Below are 22754 nucleotides of genomic sequence, written 5' to 3' on the forward strand. Positions count from 1 at the left end.
GTGGGAAAAGGTGCGCATTAACGACATATATCGTCCTGAACTTATGTCTGATGCAGGCTGAGTGTGTAGATGTTGTTCGTCACGTAGAAGGGCCGTACTATGTCTCTCCAACATGCATATATCGCTGCTGTGGACATGGATAAGAACGAACACGAGTTGTCATTCGCACTTTTTTCGACATACGTTAGAATTCAGGTTTCGATGGCGGTATCCCACGGCTCTAAATTGTTATGTCGGTCAAGCGTTATCTGTTGCAGGGCTTCTTTTGATAAAAGTGACGTATCATGCTGACATGAAGATTTACAGCAGTTTAACAATAGTGGAAGCCACACGAACATTCAAAGGATTCTCATCATCATGCACAAAAGAGGAAATGAGTTTTTTCTTCCCAGTTACCAACTTTTTCAAATAAAGTTGTTACCTTGCTCCACGTCGCTCAGGCTGTTTTTTTTCGGTGCCCTACACGCCAAGCGACAGGTAGGTATATTTGCTGTTGAACAATACGCATCAGCTGAGAATCGTTATTTCTCTTCTTTTCGCTGTTTGCCCACGGCGTTTCGGCACCGTTTATCTCTGACCACAACAAATTCCTGAACCGGCGTTTAAATGCCATTGTAAATGTAGTGAACAAACACACACCTCTTGTAGATGGTGACTTGATGACAGGGGTGCTTCGGGGAGGTTTAACAAGCTGTTCTTTTTTTTGTACAACGAATTCGAAAACGATGAGCCAGAAATTGTGTCGTCGGCATGGCATTATTTAGCAGTTTGACAATCTAATTGACGTCAGTATGACCTTTATATAAGGGCGCCTATAAATAAACAACATGCGAAACAGATTGAACCTTACTCGAAGGGAGCTTTCCAGATTATGTGCATCAATAAGTAGAGCTCAGCAGAAGGTCCAAAAGTAAAGTTCTAAAACGAGCAATGGGTGCACTTAAAGCAACCTTAAGCGTTTTTTTACTAGAAATGTTCGTGTGTATGGCTTCAAAAGATGCATCAAGTGTTGGAAGTGAGAACGGTGAAGCAGTAGTGTCCGAACAAGCCTCAACCACAGAAAAGCCCTTCGACGAGTGCTACGACTTCGTAGTGGGTGAGAGCTGGTTGTCTGTACCGATAGTGACAGTAATGTTTCATAGCGGAATGTAGTACACAGGTACCGTCTACCAATCACGTTTTCGGTGACCCCCCTCACATACCTTGGAAGATTTAGGTTAAGCTCTACCAATGTTTGTGAAGAAGTTAGTGATGGGAAACACTACGTCTCCAATATTAAAAACAATTAAATATTCAGGAGACTGTAAGAAAATATGTCATATGCAAACTAAAAGCTGCAGGGGCGAACCATGCATGTAGTAGCGGATCACATAGCGAAGATGTTTTGGCTTTTTTGAGATGGACACATTCAAGAAACAAAACTCCTTTGACCGGAGACCTCCTTTTAAGAAATGCACTGCTCGAAGCACGTTGCCGAACGAGTTTACAGAAGTGATCTTCAAAGGGCAGCATCAGCGGTAACCTACGTGCCGACTGTATACAATGACATTGAGACAGTGTTTTAAGACAATTCGTTGCCAGAGCATTTCATTAGAACTTTGTCAGAATACGTGTGATATTTGGTAACATTGGGAAATGGCTCATTACTCTGTTTGTAAATAGTTAACCTTGTGCTATCATGCTTTGGATCGCACACAAGTGGGTCATCATGATTGCTATGAGCGCAGCGTTACTATGCTATGGTGGCCATAGTTGCAGGGCCGCCATAATTACAAAATGTGGGAGACACGGAGCAATTTTGCATTTTTGCAAACCGCTAGCGTAAAGTCCGTAATTTTTTTTTGCTTATCCAGGCAAAGTCAGATGAGCAGATGAGATCAAGAAGTTTGCGGTGATAAATTGGTCGCAGTTAGCACAGGACCGGGGTAATTGGAGATTAATGAGAACGGCCTCTGCGCTGCAGTGGGCGTAGATAGGCTAGTGGCGATGGTGATGATCCAGGCTGCAAAAATCCTCGGGCATTAAAAAAGATGCACGTATACCATCAGAAAAAACAACAAACAGAACCCAGTTGTGTAGTAAACTAAGTGCCTGAATTCAAAATCAGAAGACCCAGGTTCCAATCTCGGTGCCGGGAAACTTTTAAAGCATTCACTTTGGAAGTGAAAGTGTGACACACAAGGCACTTTAGACGGTCAGAGAGGTCTCCTCGTTGAATACTGCTTCGCATTTGAAATATGGACCGCGGGGGCATGAAGTCGCTCGAGTGAACGGAACGGGTGATCGCCGATTATGCCCTGCGCGTTGTAGTGTACCGAAAGTAAATTTACCCATGATATCGCGGCAATAGACGTATAACTACTTTAGAGAGCGGCTACACCATTGAAAAGAGGTAATGTGACATTTAAAGCAATTTTTGTAATGTTATTTTTCTTATATAAAAACACCCAATAGCTGTTTCCGGCGCTTGTCACCATGAGATTAAAACTTGTATGCTAGTAAGGATTGACAAAAGAATTCGTCGAAGACTTTTGCTTCCTTGATGCATTGGCCGCTTACGGATTCGACATAATAATTATGCTCAAGTAAACGGCACGTGGTTTAGCCAGGTGTGACGAAAATTCTGAAATAAAGGAGAGAGAGTACCCAGAACATTATTTCCATGCGAGAGTTCCCTAGCAAATGGTCGAATGTTTTTTTTTTTGCTCTGCAAGGTCTCACAAAATATTGTTTTTCATACTTAAGCTAACCTTAATGTCATCTTGGAGGGAAGTTCTTTGTGTTCCTGATGTAGTGACTGTGCATTTCGTTGACCAAATTGCTAGTAAGTTTCGATTGCTCAGCGTTAAATTGGCCATGCAGACAAAACCCAATTTTGGTTCATTCGAAAGATTTCATCGTTAGAATCTTACTGACACCATTCTTAACGTAAACTTCACTCAAACAAGCTATATAATCAGAAAAAAAAACGGAATGGCCATGAGACCGACTAGCTCATTTCCCGAAACAGAACCTATGATGTCACACGCGCCAGCACTGCGATTGGCAGAGGCCAGTAAGAGCAAACGGAAATTAGGCAGAGCTTTTAAGCATGTCGAACGAGCTATTTGCGTTTAAATTTAGGGCACATTCTTTTTTATACCATTAAGAATAGTGGGATAAACAGTAGAAGTTACGAAAGCACACGCAAAAATAGAAGTACCGATGCATACTGCTGTTGGTACTGCGCGAACTCTGCTTGTTTTTGCTGCACGGCGCTGTGGTGCATTGGGGTTGCCTCAGACGACACCCGCCGATTGGCGTAAGCGACGGTGTCTTACGAGACCACATCTGTTAGCGAGCACCATGTTTCATGAAACGATTATTTTCTCCCTGAACAAAAACAACCCAGGTACAAATACTACCGTCAAAAACAAAGCAAAGGCAGAAAACGGGCTGCTGCGGTGTGGTGGCGCCATCTGGGTTGGCTAAGGGTAAACAAATATCCGCTTGACACGAAGTTTAGCTTTAAGACTCGTTATTAAAGTGTCATTGCAGACGTCTTTAAAACAGAGGATTTTTGCGGGAGAATCAAAATTTTAACTTAAATTGATTAATTTCGCCGTGAATAAAGCACCTTTTGCTTCCGAACAAGCGCTGGGGGCACTATTGTCGGTGAGTGCGACCATGGGTGGCGCTGCGAAGCGCGCCTCCGTGACGTCGGCTTAGGCATTCTCGCATTTGTCGTCTGCTTCACTCTGGCTCGCTCTACCTACTGTTTCTTTGCGCGTGGCTTACTTCGATGTTTGTCCACACCATACACTGCGTGTGCGCCACTTTATCATAATAAAAGACTTAAAATTTCATACACTAGCTCAAGGCTTGCTTTAAAGTATAGTTTTTGATACCGCTCCGCAAGAAACAACTTTGCTGGCGTCGCCTCATTCCTGCGAAGCTGGTCCTCTACGGAGCGCGAAGAGCCGGAGCTAGGCGCCAGTTTCTGTATTCAGCAGTCTTTCTAACGAAGGGAACAGCCAGATTCTATTAACCCAAAACAGCGAAAATGCAAGACTAAAACAAATGCCAGCCCTTCGGGCCTGTAAGCTTTGGCAAAATGCATTACGATTCCCGGTAATTGTATGTACGGTAAAACAGCTTTTGCAATCTTACCGAGCACTCCAAAATATTGTATCACATGACTTCACGTTGTCATGGCATGAAAGTTTGCCGACAGGCACAATGGGGCGCACAAAAATGCAGGTTGAGTTCCAAATAACCTGCTCTGTGCTTAGGCGCGCGATGGTCTTATACCAAGCTTCTAACCAGTATGGAGGCTTATCGATCAAAATGAGTCGCGTGTATGGTAATAATACGGTATAATTATGTTTGTTCACACCTGGAGGGATATTTCTGTTGATTTCCCAAAGCCACATCTTCCCAATATTCAGATATGCGCTGTAGTAAAATTGCATTCATGAGGAGGAGAAAATTTTATTTAACACCAAAATCAATGTGGTTAGTGGACGGGCTCCGCAGTACAGGACAATCGAGTAACAGCAGCAGTTTTCTTCAATTCTTCGAACGTCATCCGGAGTAGGCCAGGATTTGTTCTTTACGCCTGGAGGGGTTAAAAAGCAATAAAGAGCTGCTTGGGCGTACTCAACGGTTTCGATTTCGTTAGCGAGGATTTCATGTCATAATCATGTCATAATCATGTCGTAATCATGTCATAAATGTTTGGGGTTATATTCAGTTCGTTACGACAACGGCGGTTACGACAGAAATTCGGGGCACAAAAGCGACCTTTGAGTACTCTGGACAACGCTGTTTGCGCCGTTTCGCGGTTGCGTAGCACTAACCTTTTTATTGCATTTTCTTGTGAATAAATAACGCAAGCTGCGGATATGCACTTTCTTATCCGCAGCCATAACGAAAGACAAATTCTGAAGAAGGTACTGTATGCCTTACAGCCCGAAAAAAATATTCACACGAACTTTGTGAGCCTCCCAAACATCCCCAAACCTCCTAATAAGACGTTTGTGACGGCGCAGAAAAATAACGCGTTGAGCACAGAACAAAACATTCATCTGATACAACTAAACAACAGCGAAAGAAATAAAAGACAGCCATTTTATTTCCTGCTGTGCGATGCGCGTGTAGGGACCCGCTGCTTGGTGCGTAGCATTAGACTGTCGAGTCTTCATAAGAGAATCTCAAAAATATTTTATGGAAGCCTTCACACTTTGAGTAATTATCGAGGAGCTCTGAGCACTGAACCTTCCGAATATTCTGTAAACGACAAGTTACACACGATATTCCCAGCGATGCTCTAAGAAAGTTGTTCTCTCTCTCCTCGTGTGTTGCAAACTCGTTCGGGGTACAGCTTGAAATTATTCAGATGTGTCAGGAGCTGGCAAAATAACTGAATTACTGGAAATAATCTTTATAATGTACCAAATCATCAGAGCGGGTGATTTCTAGCAAAGGCACTGCTGTGCCTCCCAAGTGGATCACAGAGGCGCGAGAGTAGCAGCGGCATGAGTGCAGCAGACGGCAGCGGCGCGAGTCCCTAAGCTGACATCAGAGCCAGGGGGAGCCACTCAAACATCTCACCGCCAATAAAACACGAAAGCTTTCGAATAAAACAAACTTGTATTTTGTCTGCATGGCCCCACTTTCTTTTATAATGAATTTTATTAGTTTTCATTTTCTTCCAATACTGATGATCGAATTCCTCTTTTTTTTTTTTACGTTGGAGGTATTTCTCGAATTCCTCTTTTTTTTACGTTGGAGGTATTTATGAGATCGAAATGGTTATCGCTATTCCCATGGCACCTTTATGCCCAGAAAAGTTGTGGAGTGTCGAAACCTGTATTGAGATAGCTGCTATGGGATTGTCTTTGCGGCTGCAACCGAATACTCAAATGGTTTGATGCGGTGGACTGTTTTGTAGGTGTTCTAATATTTATTATCGCTATCGCCACATTATTCCTACATGTGCCGTCCGTAGAGCTCAGTGCTTGCATGAAAATTACCGTAGATACTATGCAGCTGCAAGACTTGTTCTTATATCAGTACAACACTCTCAGTGCAATGAAAGATAATGATAAATACACGAAATACACAGTTCCTCTACATCTAACTAGAAGTGGGATGTGAACAATGCAATAGTTATTAATATGTCAAAGTCGCTGATATGCAGTGCAAATAGGCATTCTAACGAAACTCCGAAGTAAAATGATTTTAGTCGTAATCCCAGTAACTGGCTCTTTTAGTTTCGATATAAATACAGTTACAAATTTCAGTATCCCGTAAATAGATCACATGTTTACCGTAAATGCAATAGGCTCTCGGAAAATTAGGATTAATTTCGTTCATATTTGTACTACAGTCGAGTCCACTTATAACGATACTGTTTATAACAATATATCTGATATAATGATGAACAGCTATGGCACCGTCCGCTTTTGTATGCTTTCCATGGGAAAATAAACCGCTTATTACAATGCTCCAGTGCCGCGATATCGGATATAACGATTGAATCGGGTTACAAAAAGCACCGAAAATGCGAGGTGCCGCCGGCTCTCCACGCCAACCACGGCGACACCATGCGCCGCTATGCGCCTAGCATCCCGTGCACCCCTCAGAAAACGAGTCAACTGCGCAGCTTACGAGGAAGCGAGAGAAGGAGGGGAACAGTTCTCCTTCCAAACACCCCTCTTGATGTCGCCGCTGTGGCCCCGTCCCCGTGCTTGCTGCTTTGAATTTGAGTGGGTGCCTCTTCAACTACCTTCGTTTTTCCGCGGATCAGATGGCAGGGCCGGTGTTTTGGAAACGTCTGAGTGCCTCACTGAAGAGGCGATCGTTGCGCGGATACGTGCTGCGGACATTGGTGGCAGAGACAACTCTGACGACGCGGTTGCACAGCCTACTCGGGTAGTACCTTCACAGGAGGCCCAACGCGTGGTAGTCTCTCAGGGACTTCGTTTCGACCAATGGCCCTTCGCTCAGCTAGGTGAAGCACCTACAGATGCTCTTGCAAAAGATGTGCGCCAGCTTCATGTGCAGCAAAGAAAACTGACCGAGTATGGCTTCTTTTACACAAATAGCTAGTAGTACAACCTTGCTTGCATGCAAATAAAATGTTTGGAGCTCTGCTACGTCTTTTTATTTAGCAACCCGCATATAACAATCATCGGCTATAACGATGGGATTTCCTTGGCACTTGGATATTGTTATAAGTGGACTAGACTGTATTTTAGTTAGGTGTGAAAATGACTACGAATCCGGCTGCACTCCCCGGACAGATGCAAAACTAGGTAAACGGGTGTACTGTTACTCCTTTATTTAGGCTTCAGCTCTAAAAAAGAGCTCTTTCTGTGAGTTGGACGCATTTTGCAGATGAGGGTAGACACTGCTCTAATAGGGGTGGATACAATGTGCCTCGTGAACGATTCAAAGCGCAGTGTTTCGTCGAACAAGCGGAACAGTCAGTTTAATGTGTGATGCAGCAACAGGACCGATTTCCAGCGTTGGTAATTAAGAGTGGAAGTCACGTCCTCTTGTAAAATTTTCAGTTCCTTAAGGTCCCCTTTGTTTTGTGGCAGAGCCACTGCTACGCTTTCTACTTTTGCGCACTATGATTGTAAGGAATTCCAAGGGCCGCAAGAATTTATTTTTTAGCTAGTATATAGAGACTTATGCTCACGGCTCTCCTGGCGCCTAATGCGCGGGAATAGCGTCACAGTCGTAGTTCTGACTTTACAGCAGGAAGCACGGCAGGCACACACGGACAAAAATACAATAAAATAAAAATTCCCGAGCTCTAAACATCAGACTGCTTGAATACTCTCTTAAATATTTTATTCCCGCCAATGTGTTTGTGGATAGTACAGAAAGTGGCTCTGAAGTAAAGGGACGTAGTGCCAGCAATCACCCATTGCCTTCGTCTTCGTGAAGTCGCCTTTTCCGCGTTACTTTTCTGGGTACATAGAAGCTTACCTTAAGCTTATTTACACATTTTACTGAAGGATTTTGCGCAAGGCATATGTGTAATGCACAAGAAACCTCCCTGTAAGCACCTGGCGAACACCAGCGAAGCCCACTTGTGGTTGACGGGACACCCGCACGAGATGAACTCTACAAAAAAAATTATACAGCCGAACGCCGTTAATTTGAACTCCCCTAATTCGAACTTGTGGATTATTCGAACTTACGCTACGGTCCCGGCAACGTTATGAGTATTCAGCTTTCGTTATTTCGAACTCCTTGAGGGCACACGCGCGGGCACCCACCGGGGGAACCCGCCCGAAGGCGGGCTTCCGTATTCCGGGATACCCTGAGCTCGGCTGGCGGTCCAGACCCTCTTCACCAGTTCACGCTGGATCCCAAAATCCGGGCTCGTCAGGCGGTTCGCCCACTGCTTGTAGAAGAGGGAGGTTATTGGGGCAAGGCCTGGGGTCTTCTGGCACTCCCAAATCCGGTGGTACAGTATACCGTGCGTTGGACAGAAATTGCAGGTAGACGGGTATTGGGTGGGGTAAATCGCATGGAGTAGAATTTTTTTTTTTGGGGGGGGGGGGGTACGTATTTGTCTGTAGTCTTCGAAGTGTGGTGGCTTATGCTCATGTTAACTTGGAATGCGGAGTCAGAAGGGTTCATCGGCCTTGACGGTAGTAAATGAGAATGTCAGCATAACTGAGAAGCAGTTCTGTTTTGGGGGCCGCAAGCGGTGTTTGTCCCGCTATGGTAATGGCCCGGTGTATAACCGTGCGGGCAGCGGCGTGAGCCGCCTCATGACCTTCGAGAGATTCGTGACCAGGTATCCAGATGAGCCGCGTTTCAGGTATGGTATGTGGGCAGTATTCTTAAGAATTTGAAGTACCATTTTCCTGATGCGGCCTCGTTGGTAACTGCGGCATGCCGCCTGCGAATCCATCAAAATTGTAATTGCATCTTTTCCCGTCGTGATGGCCAGGCTGAGAAACTCCGCCCTGGTGAAGAAGAATTTCAGCCCCGGAACAAGAACGACTTACCTTGTCATCCCCGCGCACCTTCGTGACCAAATTTTGGAAGCGTGCCACGACGATCCGTCTTCAGGACATCCCGGCACAGCTCGCACTATTGGAAAAATCAAGGCGAGGTACTACTGGGCCCATCTTACCTCTGACGTCACTCACTACGTCCGCAGCTGCCGTGACAGCCAGCGACGAAAAACGCCACTGATGAGACCCACCGTACTTCTGCAGCCAATCACCGTCCCATCGAGGCCCTTCCAACAGATCCGAATGGACCTTCTCGGCCCGTTCCCTAAGTCACAATCCGAGAACAAGTTGATTGTCGTAGCGATTGTCTACATGACGCGCTACGCCGAGACGGCCGCTCTTCCGAGGGGGACTGCACAAGAAGTCGCGAAGTTCTTTATTAACCAAGTTGTGCTGCGACATGGACCCCCGAAGTCCTAATCACGGTCCGCTGAACGGCCTTCACTGTGGAGCTTATGCAAGGAATCTTACGCTACCGCAACACGGATCACCGAAAAACGATGGCGAACCACCCCCGAATGAACGGACTTACAGAACGTCTGAACAAGACTATTGCGGATATGCTTTCTATGTACGTCGACGTTGAACATAAGACTTGGGGCGAAGTCCTCCCGTATGTCACGTTTGCGTACAACACAGCGACCCAGGAAACTACGCAGATGACACCGTTCGAGCTTGTCTACGGAAGACGGCCGACTACGATGCTCGACGCCATGCTTCCGCACGTAGAAGGCGACGACCTCAACGCCGACGTCCAAGGATACCTTCAACGTGCGGAGGAGGCCCGCAAGCTCACTCGAGTTCGTATAACGGACCAGCAGCTGGTGGATGCCGGACGCTACAATCTCGGACGCCGAGACGCCGAGTACCACCCACGGGATCGTGTGTGGGTTTGGATTCTCATCCGATGACTCGGACTCAGTGACGGTATTTCGACGGTATTTCCGACCCTACCGGATTCTACGACGTGTTGGCCAACGTACCTACGAAGTGATCCCCGATGGTGATTCCGGCACATCACGACGACGCACGCAACCCGAAGTCGTCCACGTGGTTCACGTGAAACCTTACTAGGCAGTTTTTTGTTGTTGCTGGGCGTACTGCCGTTTTATTTTAGCACTGGGTCGGTGCACTCTTACACGGGGAGTAATGCCGCGAACTAGGTATTGGGTTTGTTTGTTTATGTTTTGTTTTTACTGCCCAGCCGTGCCCGGATGTGTTATCTGTGTCTTAAGCGAAGCGTGTGTTCCATTCCTTATTTTTATGCCGCAGGGGTTATCTCATTCTGATATGGAGAGCGTTTCGCGCTAACGTCCCTAGCCTCGAACAATCTTCTGTGATCTACAATGTTCTAGATGTAAGTCGACGGTTCGAGAAACACTCGCGCCGAAAGATGAAAGCCTGCAGAGCAGACGCCGCGGCTTTCCAAATAGCCGACGCTCGCTAACGCACGTCACTTTGTCGACTGCTGCTTCACCGCCTGCTGCTTCACCGCGTGTGCACTTTGTGAGTGGTTAGGGGAGCACAAGTTCGCACCAATAAACTTGTTTTTCCTTGAAGACGACTGTGTCATCTTTTACTCCGTGACAATATGTGTAATGCACAAGAAACCTCCCTGTAAGCACCTGGTGAACACCAGTGAAGCCCACTTGTGCTTGACGGGACACCCGCACGAGATGAACTCTACGAAGAAAATAATACAGCCGAACGCTGTTAATTTGAACTCGCCTAGTCCGAACTTGTGGTTTATTCGAACTTACGCTGCGGTAGCGGCAAATTTGTGAGTATTTAGCTTTAGTTATTGCGAACTTCTTTAATTCGAACAAAGCTTAGGGCCCTTTCGAGTTCGAATTACCGAGGATCGACTGTATAACAAAAGGCGTCGTATTGGTTCAAAACTGGATGGGAGATGGGAATACAGTAGATAAAAAACAAAAGATGAAGAAGAAATGGCCGCGTATCTGTTCCTTTTGTTGCAAATTCGCCGAAAGACGATTGTCGACAGGCGCCCCTGCCAAGTAAAAGCCTCCCTTCTCCTTCCTGCTCAGCTCTCATGATGTCCCTCTCCCGTCTCTCTCCTCCCAAGATAACAGGCTAGAGGTTTGCTCAAGTCAATCTAAATTTACCGCGTTCCACTGCTCCAAGTCGGGTGTTTAGATTCCAACGCTAACGTATACGGCGGAAACGCGCGTGAATTGAGGCACGATACTACAACGTTTATAGAACAACGTTGCCCTACCCCACGTACGTTTCAAGTGGAACATGGATCCCATCTAGTGGAACCTTTCATTGCTATTGCCGTTTCATTTCTTAAATGACGCCAGGAGGTCGCGCTGGCAACAGCAGTCGACGGTTTTCTGCCTTGATGTAGACTTTCATTTGGTATCGCAAAAACCAAGGATCTTTAATTTTTAGTAAAGGAACACCGCAGATATCGCTTATGTATTGATTTTCTTCTTTATATTTGCGTAATGTCTTGTTCTTCAACAATGTTGACAAGTATAAACACTGACACCAGACTTAGACGTTTAGATTTGGCTTTGAGTATTTACGACTACTGAGCAGCTTGGGTTTCACTTTATCCGGGTTGTTGAATCGAGTCACAGACAGATAGATAGGCAGACAGACCACAATTTCTGCGTTTAAGTAGCCCAAGAAAGACTATCGTCTTTAAAATTTTCTCTTCGCGCTGTCGTGAGCGGCACCAAACAAAATAAAATAAGAAAAGTAGCGCCAGCAGCTACATTGTTGTGGTTTAGAATAAACTGATCGGGTCAACTCTGCGTGGTCGAATGGACAAAACAAAAGCGTGGAGGAGACTTAACAAACAATGCGACGTAATGTTTATTGATTCCGGTTATTTCCTTTTTACATTACAGTGAGGTAATTATGCTGAAAAGTACAAACGCAGCGGTCTCGTCAGTATCTATTTGAGTTTTTTGAATGTTAACTCGAACCGTGCATCAACTGTATCATGTTTTCTTAAAGAAATATAACACTGGAGGGACTCGGGAGCGCACAAGAATATTCATATTAGTGTGTGAAAACCTTTAGCTCGTGAAGTAACTAAAGTACAATGTCACCGTGAAGCTTTGAGGACTTAAGGGCAATTTATAACTCCCGGGTGTAAGTGTAGTCGTGAACGTGTAATTTTGTGTCGGAAGGTAAAATTCTTAATGAAGTTCCTCTGCAGTTGGTGCTGGCTCTGCGGGAAGTGTTGTCGCTAACCGCCTGTCTGCAAACGGAACGTATAGCGTACTTCTACTTGAAGCTGGTGGCGAAGAGACGCTCGACTTGCAAGTTCCTTTTATGGCACCGTTTTTGGCCAACGCAAGTAACAGCTGGGAGTATTACACACTACCTCAACAAAACGCTTGCTTTTCGTACCCGTACAATGTGAGTACCGTTCCACTTTATTCCCGTGCTTTGTCCAACCTTCCACGTTTCTTCAAGTTTAAAAGTTAACGAGACTTGCTATACTGTTACTTAAAAAAACATTGTGTGACACTTAAATATTAATTATTTAAGACACCGCCTACATGGAGCGGTGCATTGTTATTAACGTCCAAAAACTGATGTACAAGCACTATAACCCTAGAATTATTTTTCTTCCGTCCTAACTAATGTATTTTCAATCAAAAAGTACAAACAAAACCATTCGCAGAACTGATTCCTAGTTTCTGTTCAAAGTAGCTTCGGGAGCGAACCCATAGCTCCTGGAAGTGCCATAAATTTAAGATATGAACGTATTTTGAGACAAAACATGTTCAGCAGCCATTGGCTATGCAGAAGTGACCGTTTTCAGAGGCCAGCAGCGCCTCTAAAGGGAAGGCCGCCCGATTGTTTCAAGGATACCTGGACTGAGGGACTGCTCTAGCAGGCCTGCCTGTCATATCTGAAGCTGTTCGTGCAAAGTTCTTGAGACAGCGTTGTAAATGTTTTCAATGCTCTTAGAATGCAACCGTCCGCGGTGGATCAGTGGCTAAGGCGTTGTGCTGCTGAGCACGCGGACGCGTGTTTGATTCCCGGCCGCGACTGCCGCTTTTGTGATCGAGGCGAAAAGCAAGGACGCCCCTGTGTTCGAGATTTGGGCGCACGGTAGAGATCCCCGGGTAGTCAAAATTAATCCGGAGCCGTGCACTACTGCACGCCTCATCGCCTGTGAAGCGTCGGCGCGTTAATCAATCAATCAATCAATCAATCAATCAATCAATCAATCAATCAATCAATCAATCAATCAATCAATCAATCAATCAATCAATCAATCAATCAATCAATCAATCGCACGAAACATCTTAATAAAGTTTCCACCACCACTCCATCCCAGGGGTCAGCTTGATGGTAACGTTGTTCTGACGAAGAGACTCACCTTATTCCCAAGTTACTCGAGTAGTCGATTTTGTACTTTTAGTGCAATATAAAAGCTATAATTTAATTTTACATATATTGGCGGATGTTACGTTTAAATAGCTATCGCTCGAATAACCAGATCCTGTTGGCTTTAGTTAACTGCTGACAGTAACGGTGAAAACTGCCGTCACTTGCTCACAGCCAATTCCAACTTACTTCCACGGCGGCGTGAACACAAGCACTAGAAGAAGCACTCTGTGGAGTTAATTGAACGACATTGCCTTCATATTCAACAATCCTAGGTGCTAGGTGACTTCGGGCTTTCTAGTTTTGCGAGTCCAAAATTATCATCATCAAGACCGACAGTAATACCCATGCCGCACGGCAAATGTAATGATATTTAAAGATGATGACATTAGTAGTGAATGCCCTTCGTTGGGCTCCACACGACAATAATAGTAAAAAAAAACTGGTCGCCATCAAGCCCTGCGAAAGTGGATGTCCATCAAAGCTGTTGTAAACCAACACAACTTGTGATGTAGGAGAGTATGAAATGTTTCTCGTTGTCTGGGTGGGCTTCTCGCTTGCACTCGACAAGGGTAACCAGTACAGACTATCGGCACTCTTTTCTCCTATTGTGCCATGCCACCACCATGATCATTGGTCACTTCGCGTAACGTAACATTTGTTTCCACTGGGACGATTCATGGGCGCCGCCATTTTAGATGCAAAGCATCTCTTAGTCGACCCTCCATCGTCCGGCGTCCGCACCTGTCCCCCGTCGTCCCCCTCTCCACGCCAGCTGTGATAACACCGCTCTCCTCCTCTCCGCTCGGTTCGACTCGTGCCGGCTCAGGAAGACACCGGCAACACTGTCGCTCCAGGAGCCCTAACCAGCTGTGATAACGCCGCTCTCCTCCTGGCCGTTCGGCTCGTCTCATGCCGGCTCAGGAAGACACCGGCAACACTGTTGCTCCAGGAGCCCTTAAAGGAAAACCGTGCTCGTCTCGTGCCGGCCTAGGAAGACACCGGCGACACTGTCGAGCCATCTCATGGTCGGGGCTATGCCCCTCCCTTGTTGTTGCGCCGACCACACCCCCACTGCGCATGCGCGTCTCTCCTCCATTCTCCTGTCCTCCAGATGTAGAAAAGCAGGTGCGAGCGCTGCGCGGCGTTCAGTCTGCTACGAGACATCACCTGCGCCGGTTCTGCTCCTGTGTGGAACCTACACGGAACCCCCATGCTTTGATTCACCACATAGTTCCCTTCGGGGAGATGGTGTAATTTTTTGTTGTTTATGCGTTTTAGTCGGTGCTCTGGTAGGCTTATCTATTCCTCCCGGTTCTGCGGCTACGCGTCACTGGCGTCGTTCCGAACGCGAATAAGGGATAACGCGTACAGCAGCATGTAAGCAGCAGAAGGGCGCTCAAAATTGCCGTTTTGCTGCATCTGCGGCAGTGTTGTTAACGAACTACGCGGTCAAAGTAAGTTAGCGGCAAGGCGTAGATGCGGAACACTCGCAATCTCGCAACACTGATGAACGATAAAATGGCCGCCGTTGCTATCTTGCGTGCCTCAGGGGCGGTACTTTAATACCTCATCTACTGACACTACACTCACCTTCTCTGGCGGCAAATACTGGGTTCTGCCTATGGGAAAATAACTGCTCTATTTAGTGGCACTAGCCTTTCTTAGCCTTTAAAGATAATCTGAACAGATATTTCTTACCAGGAACACAGGGGGGGTGGCATTATTTACAGGAGCCTTTTAATCCATAATGTGGTTTCGATGCTTGTATTGTGGTTTCCCTAAACGAACTCTGAGCTTTATGTTTAATGCCTGCTTAGCCGGACGCATGCTCTCCGCGTCTTCGGCGGCTTTGGCTCCTTGGCGTTCTTGCCCACGGAGATGAAAACGTTGGGGGAGAGGTATACAGCACTGCCGGATTTATGCGAATGACATTCGTTGACTAAGTGAGTTCGGAGGTCATATTCGCATTAGCTTACGAACCAAATGAATAACCTCGAGAGCAGTGGACCTTCCCTAAATAAAAAGGGTTGATAAAACAGATGTAGAGCGCTGTGTTTATTACCTACCAGTAAATCATTATTTTCCCTGTATGTTGTTCTATACATAAAACAGTAGAATAACCACTTTGCAGAGATCCACAAAGTTTTTTGCTACACAGATACGGATTCGTTACTTGCCTCAGCTTGTAATGGGTATGTTACCTGAAACTAAACCATTTAGATTAGTTAGTCTAAAAGTACACTGATTTAATTTCAAAAGTAAATAATTTGATTTCAAATAAGTGAAAGGTTTAAAGATAATACGGTCGTATTTAGCAATTCTCTGTGTTTCCCAATCGTCACTTCTCTAATTACAAAAATCACATAGCCGTGCAGACCTGCACGGATAAACCGAATGTCAAGGCAGCGGAATAACACATCCCCGGAAAGGCGTATTGGCCATCGCTTACCCCCCCGCCCTTCCCCCCACCCCCCCTCTCTGGGATTCTTTCTTTCTTTTTGTGCTTGCTCCGCAGAGGAAAAGGGCACGCAGGAATACGTTGTCCCGACGGTATCCCTGTGTTACCTGAAGTTAAGTGCAATAACGGTGACGGCACGTATCCACACAGCTGTGTTGATGAACGTTAACCCCGGGATATTTAAGTGCTGAGCACTTCAGGGGCACGGCTTGTCGTCGTAGCTCATCCGGGGTCACGATATCTTGCCACCGTAGTAATACGGCCTCATGCACCCCAGCAGTGACATCGAAAAGTTTACCGCATTTCCTGGTGCGGATCGAACCTGGGTCCGTCGCGTTACGAAGTCGATGTCAATCCCATTGCCACACAGGCACACGTTAATTTTTTTTTGAAAGAAAGTTTTGCAAAGGATGAAGGTTGCAAGAGCAGATATACAAGAGCAGACTGCACCTGGTATCCTGTAATGCAAAGTTTTGTGGGTGACTTTGCTGCGCCATTTCCCCGGAGGCTGCCTTTGCTAGGCCGCAAATTAGTACACAGTAATATAAAACAAGGAAACAATTATCAATTAACGCATCGATTACTCCAAATGAATAAAAATTCAATCCAGTGTCTCTTTAGAGATCTTTTCAGGGGACACCTCGCCCTGTCTTGACTACTTTCGGCATCAATGCTTGGCTGATACTGAAGCTAGTCAAGAGAGGGTGCCACAGCCCCTCTAACGAATCACTGCGCCGCACTTGACTGCATTCACGTTGAGTGAAACTGCTTCCATTTTTTGTTTCGTGGGAGTTCCATTACTGTCACAGGGTTTCATGCATATAGAACACCACATACCCGCCAATTTGTACTGCCCAACGCTGTCCCGAAGATTTTCCTATTTGTGCGAGTCGCCAAAACTCATACAATATTGCCAACGTGACAATGGAAATTATTTCAGTGTTACAAAGCCTACAAGACCCTAAGGTGGCCCGAGCACCTCCCCAACGTTGATTGGCCCCGATAAATTATTATTATAACTCTTTATTCAGAAGGGGTGACTCAAAGTCTAGTTAGGTTTGAGGAAGGTGGTAAAGAAGGTGAGGGTGCCTACATCCTGTTGTGTATCCCCATGGTACTTGCGAAAGTACCGCCTCCCAAAAGCAGCTTCTTGGGAAGGACTTCGTATAGCTACTTCATAGAAGGAGCTTACGTTTTTCAGAGCTGGATTTCTTATTTCGAACAAAACACTTTTCGGTGTGTTTTCCATACCGTTTGCACGCTGTGAGCTTACAAACAAAATATTGACTTTGGGTTGCAAGTAATTAGCCATGTACACGCATGGCGTCAAATTTGGTGATTGGACAAATAATGCTTTAATGGACCTCTCCCTGTATGTAAACAACGTGACGACACTAAGCGCACGTGCGCGACGGGTGGCGCCTACTGGCGGCCGCGAAGTGAGGTGGCGGTTGGCAGAAAGCGCCTGCGCCGACGGCAAAGCCTGGTCGCGCGGCGCCCGAAAGGAACGATGTGCCGTTGGTTCGGGCCGTCACTGGAATTCCCACATTGCAGGTGGGGGTCTAGCTATCCTAGCTGTGGCCGTCGCACCTCCATGTAGCTTTCCGCATCTACAACCTCCGCAACACTTTCGTTTACCGTACGGTTAACTGAACGGCGACTCTTTCGGATAATCAGAGCACGGCAGAACAGCCTAAACGAGTCATTGTGAAGGTTGGTGCTGTTGCGACGCATCCCAAAATGTTTTTTTTAAGATTCTTTGTGTTCAGACACATACCAAGGAAAGCTAATTTATCGTTGCTTTCGAGGTCCGCTTAAGCTAAGCGCGGTGCCTCAGGCAGCTAAACGCTCCCTGTTCTTGGTCTCTTTGCGTCGCCCGGAGACAGTGGCGTACACACGATTTCATGTCGAGGGGAAAAAGGAAACGTAAAGCATGAAAGGATTAAATAGTAAAATAAGCAGCAACGAAACAAAAATATGAAGAGCGAAAGGCAAAAATTATTCCAATAAAAATATCGCGATGATGCGGTTCTCTACGAGATTGACCGATTGTTTTCTTACCTTTACCCCAGTGAAATCTCGCAATGGTTCATCGTCATTGTGAGAGTAACATAGCGGCCACGTATGTTTAGTGCGTATATCTTGCGACAGTGCACTGAAATATTTTCGGTAGTCATTATTTCATGATAGTTAAAGTTAGTGTCCATGTACGCCCGCTGCATACGCCAGCGTCGGGAGGCCGCAACAAATGAATACATTCACTGAGTCTGTTCGCTAAGGGCAAACACATTTTTCGAGTCGTGTGAGCCGCCCATCTCGCCCCGAAGGCACGATGCTACATGTGAGCACGGCAAGCATCTCAGTTTTCCGGCATCCTCAAGGCAGAATATAATTGATCAAGGTAAAAATTTATTGTACTTACAAGCAATGAATTTCGTTCGTCTTGAACAGATCCTCCCATAACAAAAAACCAAACTTGTCGTTGTCGATCAGGCGGCAGGCGGCTATCGCGGATCCCTCGTCGAAACATTTATTTCGCGTCGCCTAACTAGGTTAGGAATTCATTGTGTTTTTAATACAGTGCTATACGTCCTCAAAACATGGCAATATTTCGCAGCAAGAAAATTTCCGTCTGCCCCCTCCTCCGCCTGCACCCCCCCCCCCCCCCCCCTATTTCACTTGAGCAAATTTCTGCTGGTGCTGCATGATAGCAGATGGTAGATAAACAGTATCATTTCATTGCACGAATCAGCGCGGACTGCCAATGTAGACGGTATGACTGTGCTTTGGAGAACAGCTGAAGTTCGAGAATGCGAAATGTTGCTACGAGTAAGAGCAGACTATGTCGCTGCTTTGGCTACCAGCCTTTTCGGCACATTGCGCGCATCCACAATACATGCCGAATTTACCTCTGTGGGGACTCCGAAAAGTCTGATGCCGCTGATTTTGCTTGCAAAATTTGGGTAGCCGAGAGCACAGCAGCCCACCGGCATCAGAAAAGCCAACACGTAAACAAAAATTCCACTTTTGCGCGCGTCTAATGCAGCCTCACTGAATACGCGCCGCGCGCCGGTCCGAATGTTTTGCCAACCACCCTCCCGGCCACACCCAGCACGTGCGATTTCCGTGACGTCACGGCCGCCGCGTGACGTACCCCGGGAGAGGTCCATTTCCAGCAAAAAATTGTTTTAAATGCGGAGCATTTCTTAGGCTCGCCTGGTCCTCCGTCGTTGATGGCGGCGCCGTCCACACGCTCACTCCGCATGCGCGTCGCATCGAGGCGCAGGTGCGCGTCTCTCCCCCGTACCCTCCTCGCTCTCAACAACACGTGCGGCGGTGCGGGAGGAGTGCGTGTACCCCGTGCGCTCCGTCGCTCTCAACAACAGCTGCGGCGGTGCGGGGGGAGCGCGTCTGTGCGCGCATGCGTCGTAGCTACCCGTGCGCTGCGTCGCGCTCAACAGTAACGGTGGCAGGGCTTGTACACATGATAACGGCGTGGTGGGTGCGTGGAAAGTTCGCGCGCTTGTGTACGGAAGTGTGCGCATGCGCGTCTCTCCCCCATACTCCTCTCCCTCGAACGCGGGCGGTGTGTATATAAGCGGCGAAGCGCGCGTTCGGAATTCAGTCAAGGGCGTCTTGGCTTGGCTTTCGCTTGACTTGACGCTTTGCTTGACTGGACTAGATGCGATGGAAGCGACGTCTTCACCAGTTCCGTAATCGCACGACCGCTCCTCAAAGACCCCTTGACAGTGCACTTTAGCGACCACAAAGCCGTCATCCTCTCCGTCCAATACAACGACGGCACCAAGCAATAAAGACAGACTTTAACTTTACACTCCTTGCCTTCGCTACTCCTTCATTCAATAAATAAGAATAATAAAGACGAAAGAACAATTAAGCATTCCCAAACCATACCCAATTACGCAACATTCACGCGATACGCCCACCACTCTGCGACGCATTTACTCGAGTTCCTCCCGTGGGAAGATGCGGACGGGTTTGTTTGCCTGCTTTCCTACACTTCAAAAAAATATTTAGCCGACATAGGAACAATAAAGCTGGTAGGGAAAACATTTTTAGAGTTACAGTCATGTCATCAAACTGAAGCTTCGCTCATTCGGGTCACCCCATCGTCATCCTGCTTTTCCCTGCAATGAGTTCCTCTTTCTAGCCTTCAGCTCTAAAAACGAATAATTGAGATAACTATCGCAAGAGCCATCCTTAAAAAAACTATTTTCTAGAAACCTAGCTGTTTTGGATTTGTTCTCGATGTGCTAGAGGATATTTGCGTAATGTCCTTAATAAAGGACACAAGGGTTGAAAGACTCGGGAGTAGCGAGAGGTGGCCGTCCACGCCAGTACACCGCAGATAAAGGGAGCGGAAGAACGCAGCCACACGAGAGAACAGAGAAGCAGCGAAATCTACCATCGTCTTTAACAACTCCCGTTACACGGCGGCAAGAACCAGAAGCGGCGCAAGGCGTAGTAAAGAGATCTAAGCCTTTCCAAAGCGTTTAAGGCGGATCTCAAAGCAAGGCGACCCAAGTGGCAACAGTACACAACCCTTCGACAACGCGAAGCGGAAGCAAGGTGTCTCAGGCCCTCAAGTGGACATTCACGCTTCCGCATTCACAAACCGAAAGAAGAGCTTAAGTGTCTTCAGGTTTTTGTTTTATATGGAGGGGTTGTTCGCAATCCCAGAAGACAAAAGGCCACGAGCTCAATACGGTCGCGAGGAGCGGTTCAGCATTGGAGACGCGCGCATGAACGTAATCGGTCGTTTAGGAACCATGCTTACCACTTAGCAGGATGTGTGACCGATTAAAAGGTGGAAGAACGGAAAGGTTAAATTTTTATTTCTTCTAGAAAATTATTACCCAGATGTGGTCACTAGAAGGCGTAAATGTTTTAACGAAGCGCAGCGTTTAAGCATGTGGTTGTCCTAGCACGTAGGGGTTGATATCGCTTTTAGAAGGCTACCAGCATTTATCGGGGTGCTAAGTTCTGTACGGTGTCGCACATGTGGGAATGACATAGAGCTTGTGAAAAGATTATTCATGGTGTCTAATAGATATTATTTGGTAGTACTTCTGTGTATCAATCCTCTGCACGGCACAATGCGGCCGTAGGGCTTTGCGCACGTTACCAGTTGCATCGTGACTCCGATACACGTTTTGAGAGGATATTTCTAGATGATGGTGCTAGACGTTTTAATTACCATGGTTTGGCTCGGTGTCGCCAGCCGCTGGCGGATTACGATAGCTTCTCGTTGGTATCGTGATCACTGCACCTAATGGGTGACGTGTTACAGCGCAGGTAACTTTTAATAATCATTTGGAATCATATCCTTGATCCAATTGATTGATTGATTGACTGATTGATTGATTGTAAGGGTTAACGCGCCGACGCAGCGCAGGCGATGAGGCGCCCCGTAGTGTGAAGGCTCTGGATTAATTTTGACCACCTGGGGATCTTTAATGTGCGCCGAAATCTCGTACACGCGGGCGTTTTTGCTTTTCGTCTCCATCAGAAAAGCAGCCGCCGCGGCCGGGAATCGAGCCCGCAACCTCGTGCTCAGCAGTGTGACGTCTCAGCCGCTTAGCCACTGCTGCGGGTTTCTTGATCCCATTACTGTTCGTAATACGATTGCTCTGGGGTACGTGAGCAGAGTTATCTAAAGCATGTTTTGAAATTTAGAGGATCGTTAACAGCGAGGCTGTCCAGCAATCCCTTGGTTCCGGCGTTTCACAAAACTCAGTATAACAGTATGAAGAAAAGAAATCAGGAGCACCCGCAGGATTGGAACCTGTGTCTGGTAGATCAACAGAGTTAAAGTCAGTCGTCATTGCCACTTTTTTTTATTAAACTTTTTTTATATTACTTTATACGCTCAAACGTGACAGTACGAGGACTACGTAGTCAAGGAAACAACAGAATGCACTGAAGTTAGGGAAAGCACAAATACATCAAAATTCAGGCATACACGCACAAGCGTTCGAAAGAGGGAACCAGTCACGTGGTTAGTATAATGAATTGCACACACTCTGTACTAATGCCTTAGTTGTTCGGAAATACAACTTTGTTGGTCCTATTGGCTCAGCATGCCTATCAAATAAGCGACAGTGCCACAGACTGTGCAATCCGATCACACAAAATATGTCGTAGGGTGGCTCACCAGGATAGCCGAACGGCAAAAATTGGAACAAGAAAGGCGTGACATACATGTCTTTTAGGAGAGTTCGTTGCAGAATGTCTGAAAAAAAAAGACAGCATCTCTACAATCTACAAAGGAGTGATAAATTGTCTCTGCTTGACAACAGAGAAGGCAGCCTATCGACCAAGCTATACCCCGGTCTTCCATCCAAGTTTTAACATTAAGCCTACCGGTGTGTAACTTCAGAGAGATTGTAAACTTTACTCAGTTTGCCAACTGTGATGCTTAGTCGTCGGCCGTGAGCCCTTGGGCTCTGGCAGCGTCCTCAGCAAGTTGGACGGTCCAAAGTTAATCTTCTGGGCAGGAGCTGAGCAGCACGGTCTCCCACTGCTAGCTGTTAGTGATTGTGCGGCCATTTGTGATCGCCTGCGGACATTGCCATAACTGCACCAGGTTCGCTCATTCCTGACCATAGGTCGGCAAAACAGAAAGAACTCACTCATACTCAATCACAATTTTTTTCATTCATGCTGTACTCAAACTCAGACTCAAAAAGTTCGTCTGTTCACAAAATCACTCGTACTCAATCATCAAATACTCATTTGTAATCGTACTCACTTGTACTCAAACTCATTTGTCCTCACGAGTATTCGTACTCAATCTGTACTCATGAGTACTCAATGAGTACTACTGCTCATGAGTACTACTCATGAGTACTACTCATTCTGCACTCATGAGT

The 22754-nt window shown here is 46.5% G+C and overlaps 1 protein-coding gene across 1 annotated transcript in view; it reads left to right on the forward strand.

Moving 5' to 3' along the window:
* Nucleotides 1-864: 864 nt before the first annotated feature.
* Nucleotides 865-22754, forward strand: part of LOC144138092 (4-pyridoxate dehydrogenase-like) — a 236464-nt gene continuing 214574 nt past the window's right edge. Inside the window, exons 1-2 of the mRNA XM_077670184.1 lie at nt 865-1096; nt 12217-12419. Coding sequence (XP_077526310.1) covers nt 931-1096; nt 12217-12419 — 369 coding nt within the window. The 5' untranslated portion in view covers nt 865-930. The remainder of the gene's footprint in view (nt 1097-12216; nt 12420-22754) is intronic.

This window comes from Haemaphysalis longicornis, unplaced genomic scaffold, assembly GCF_048455015.1.
Source record: "Haemaphysalis longicornis isolate Haplotype H1 unplaced genomic scaffold, Haemaphysalis longicornis Haplotype H1 scaffold_5, whole genome shotgun sequence".
Taxonomy (NCBI): domain Eukaryota; kingdom Metazoa; phylum Arthropoda; class Arachnida; order Ixodida; family Ixodidae; genus Haemaphysalis; species Haemaphysalis longicornis.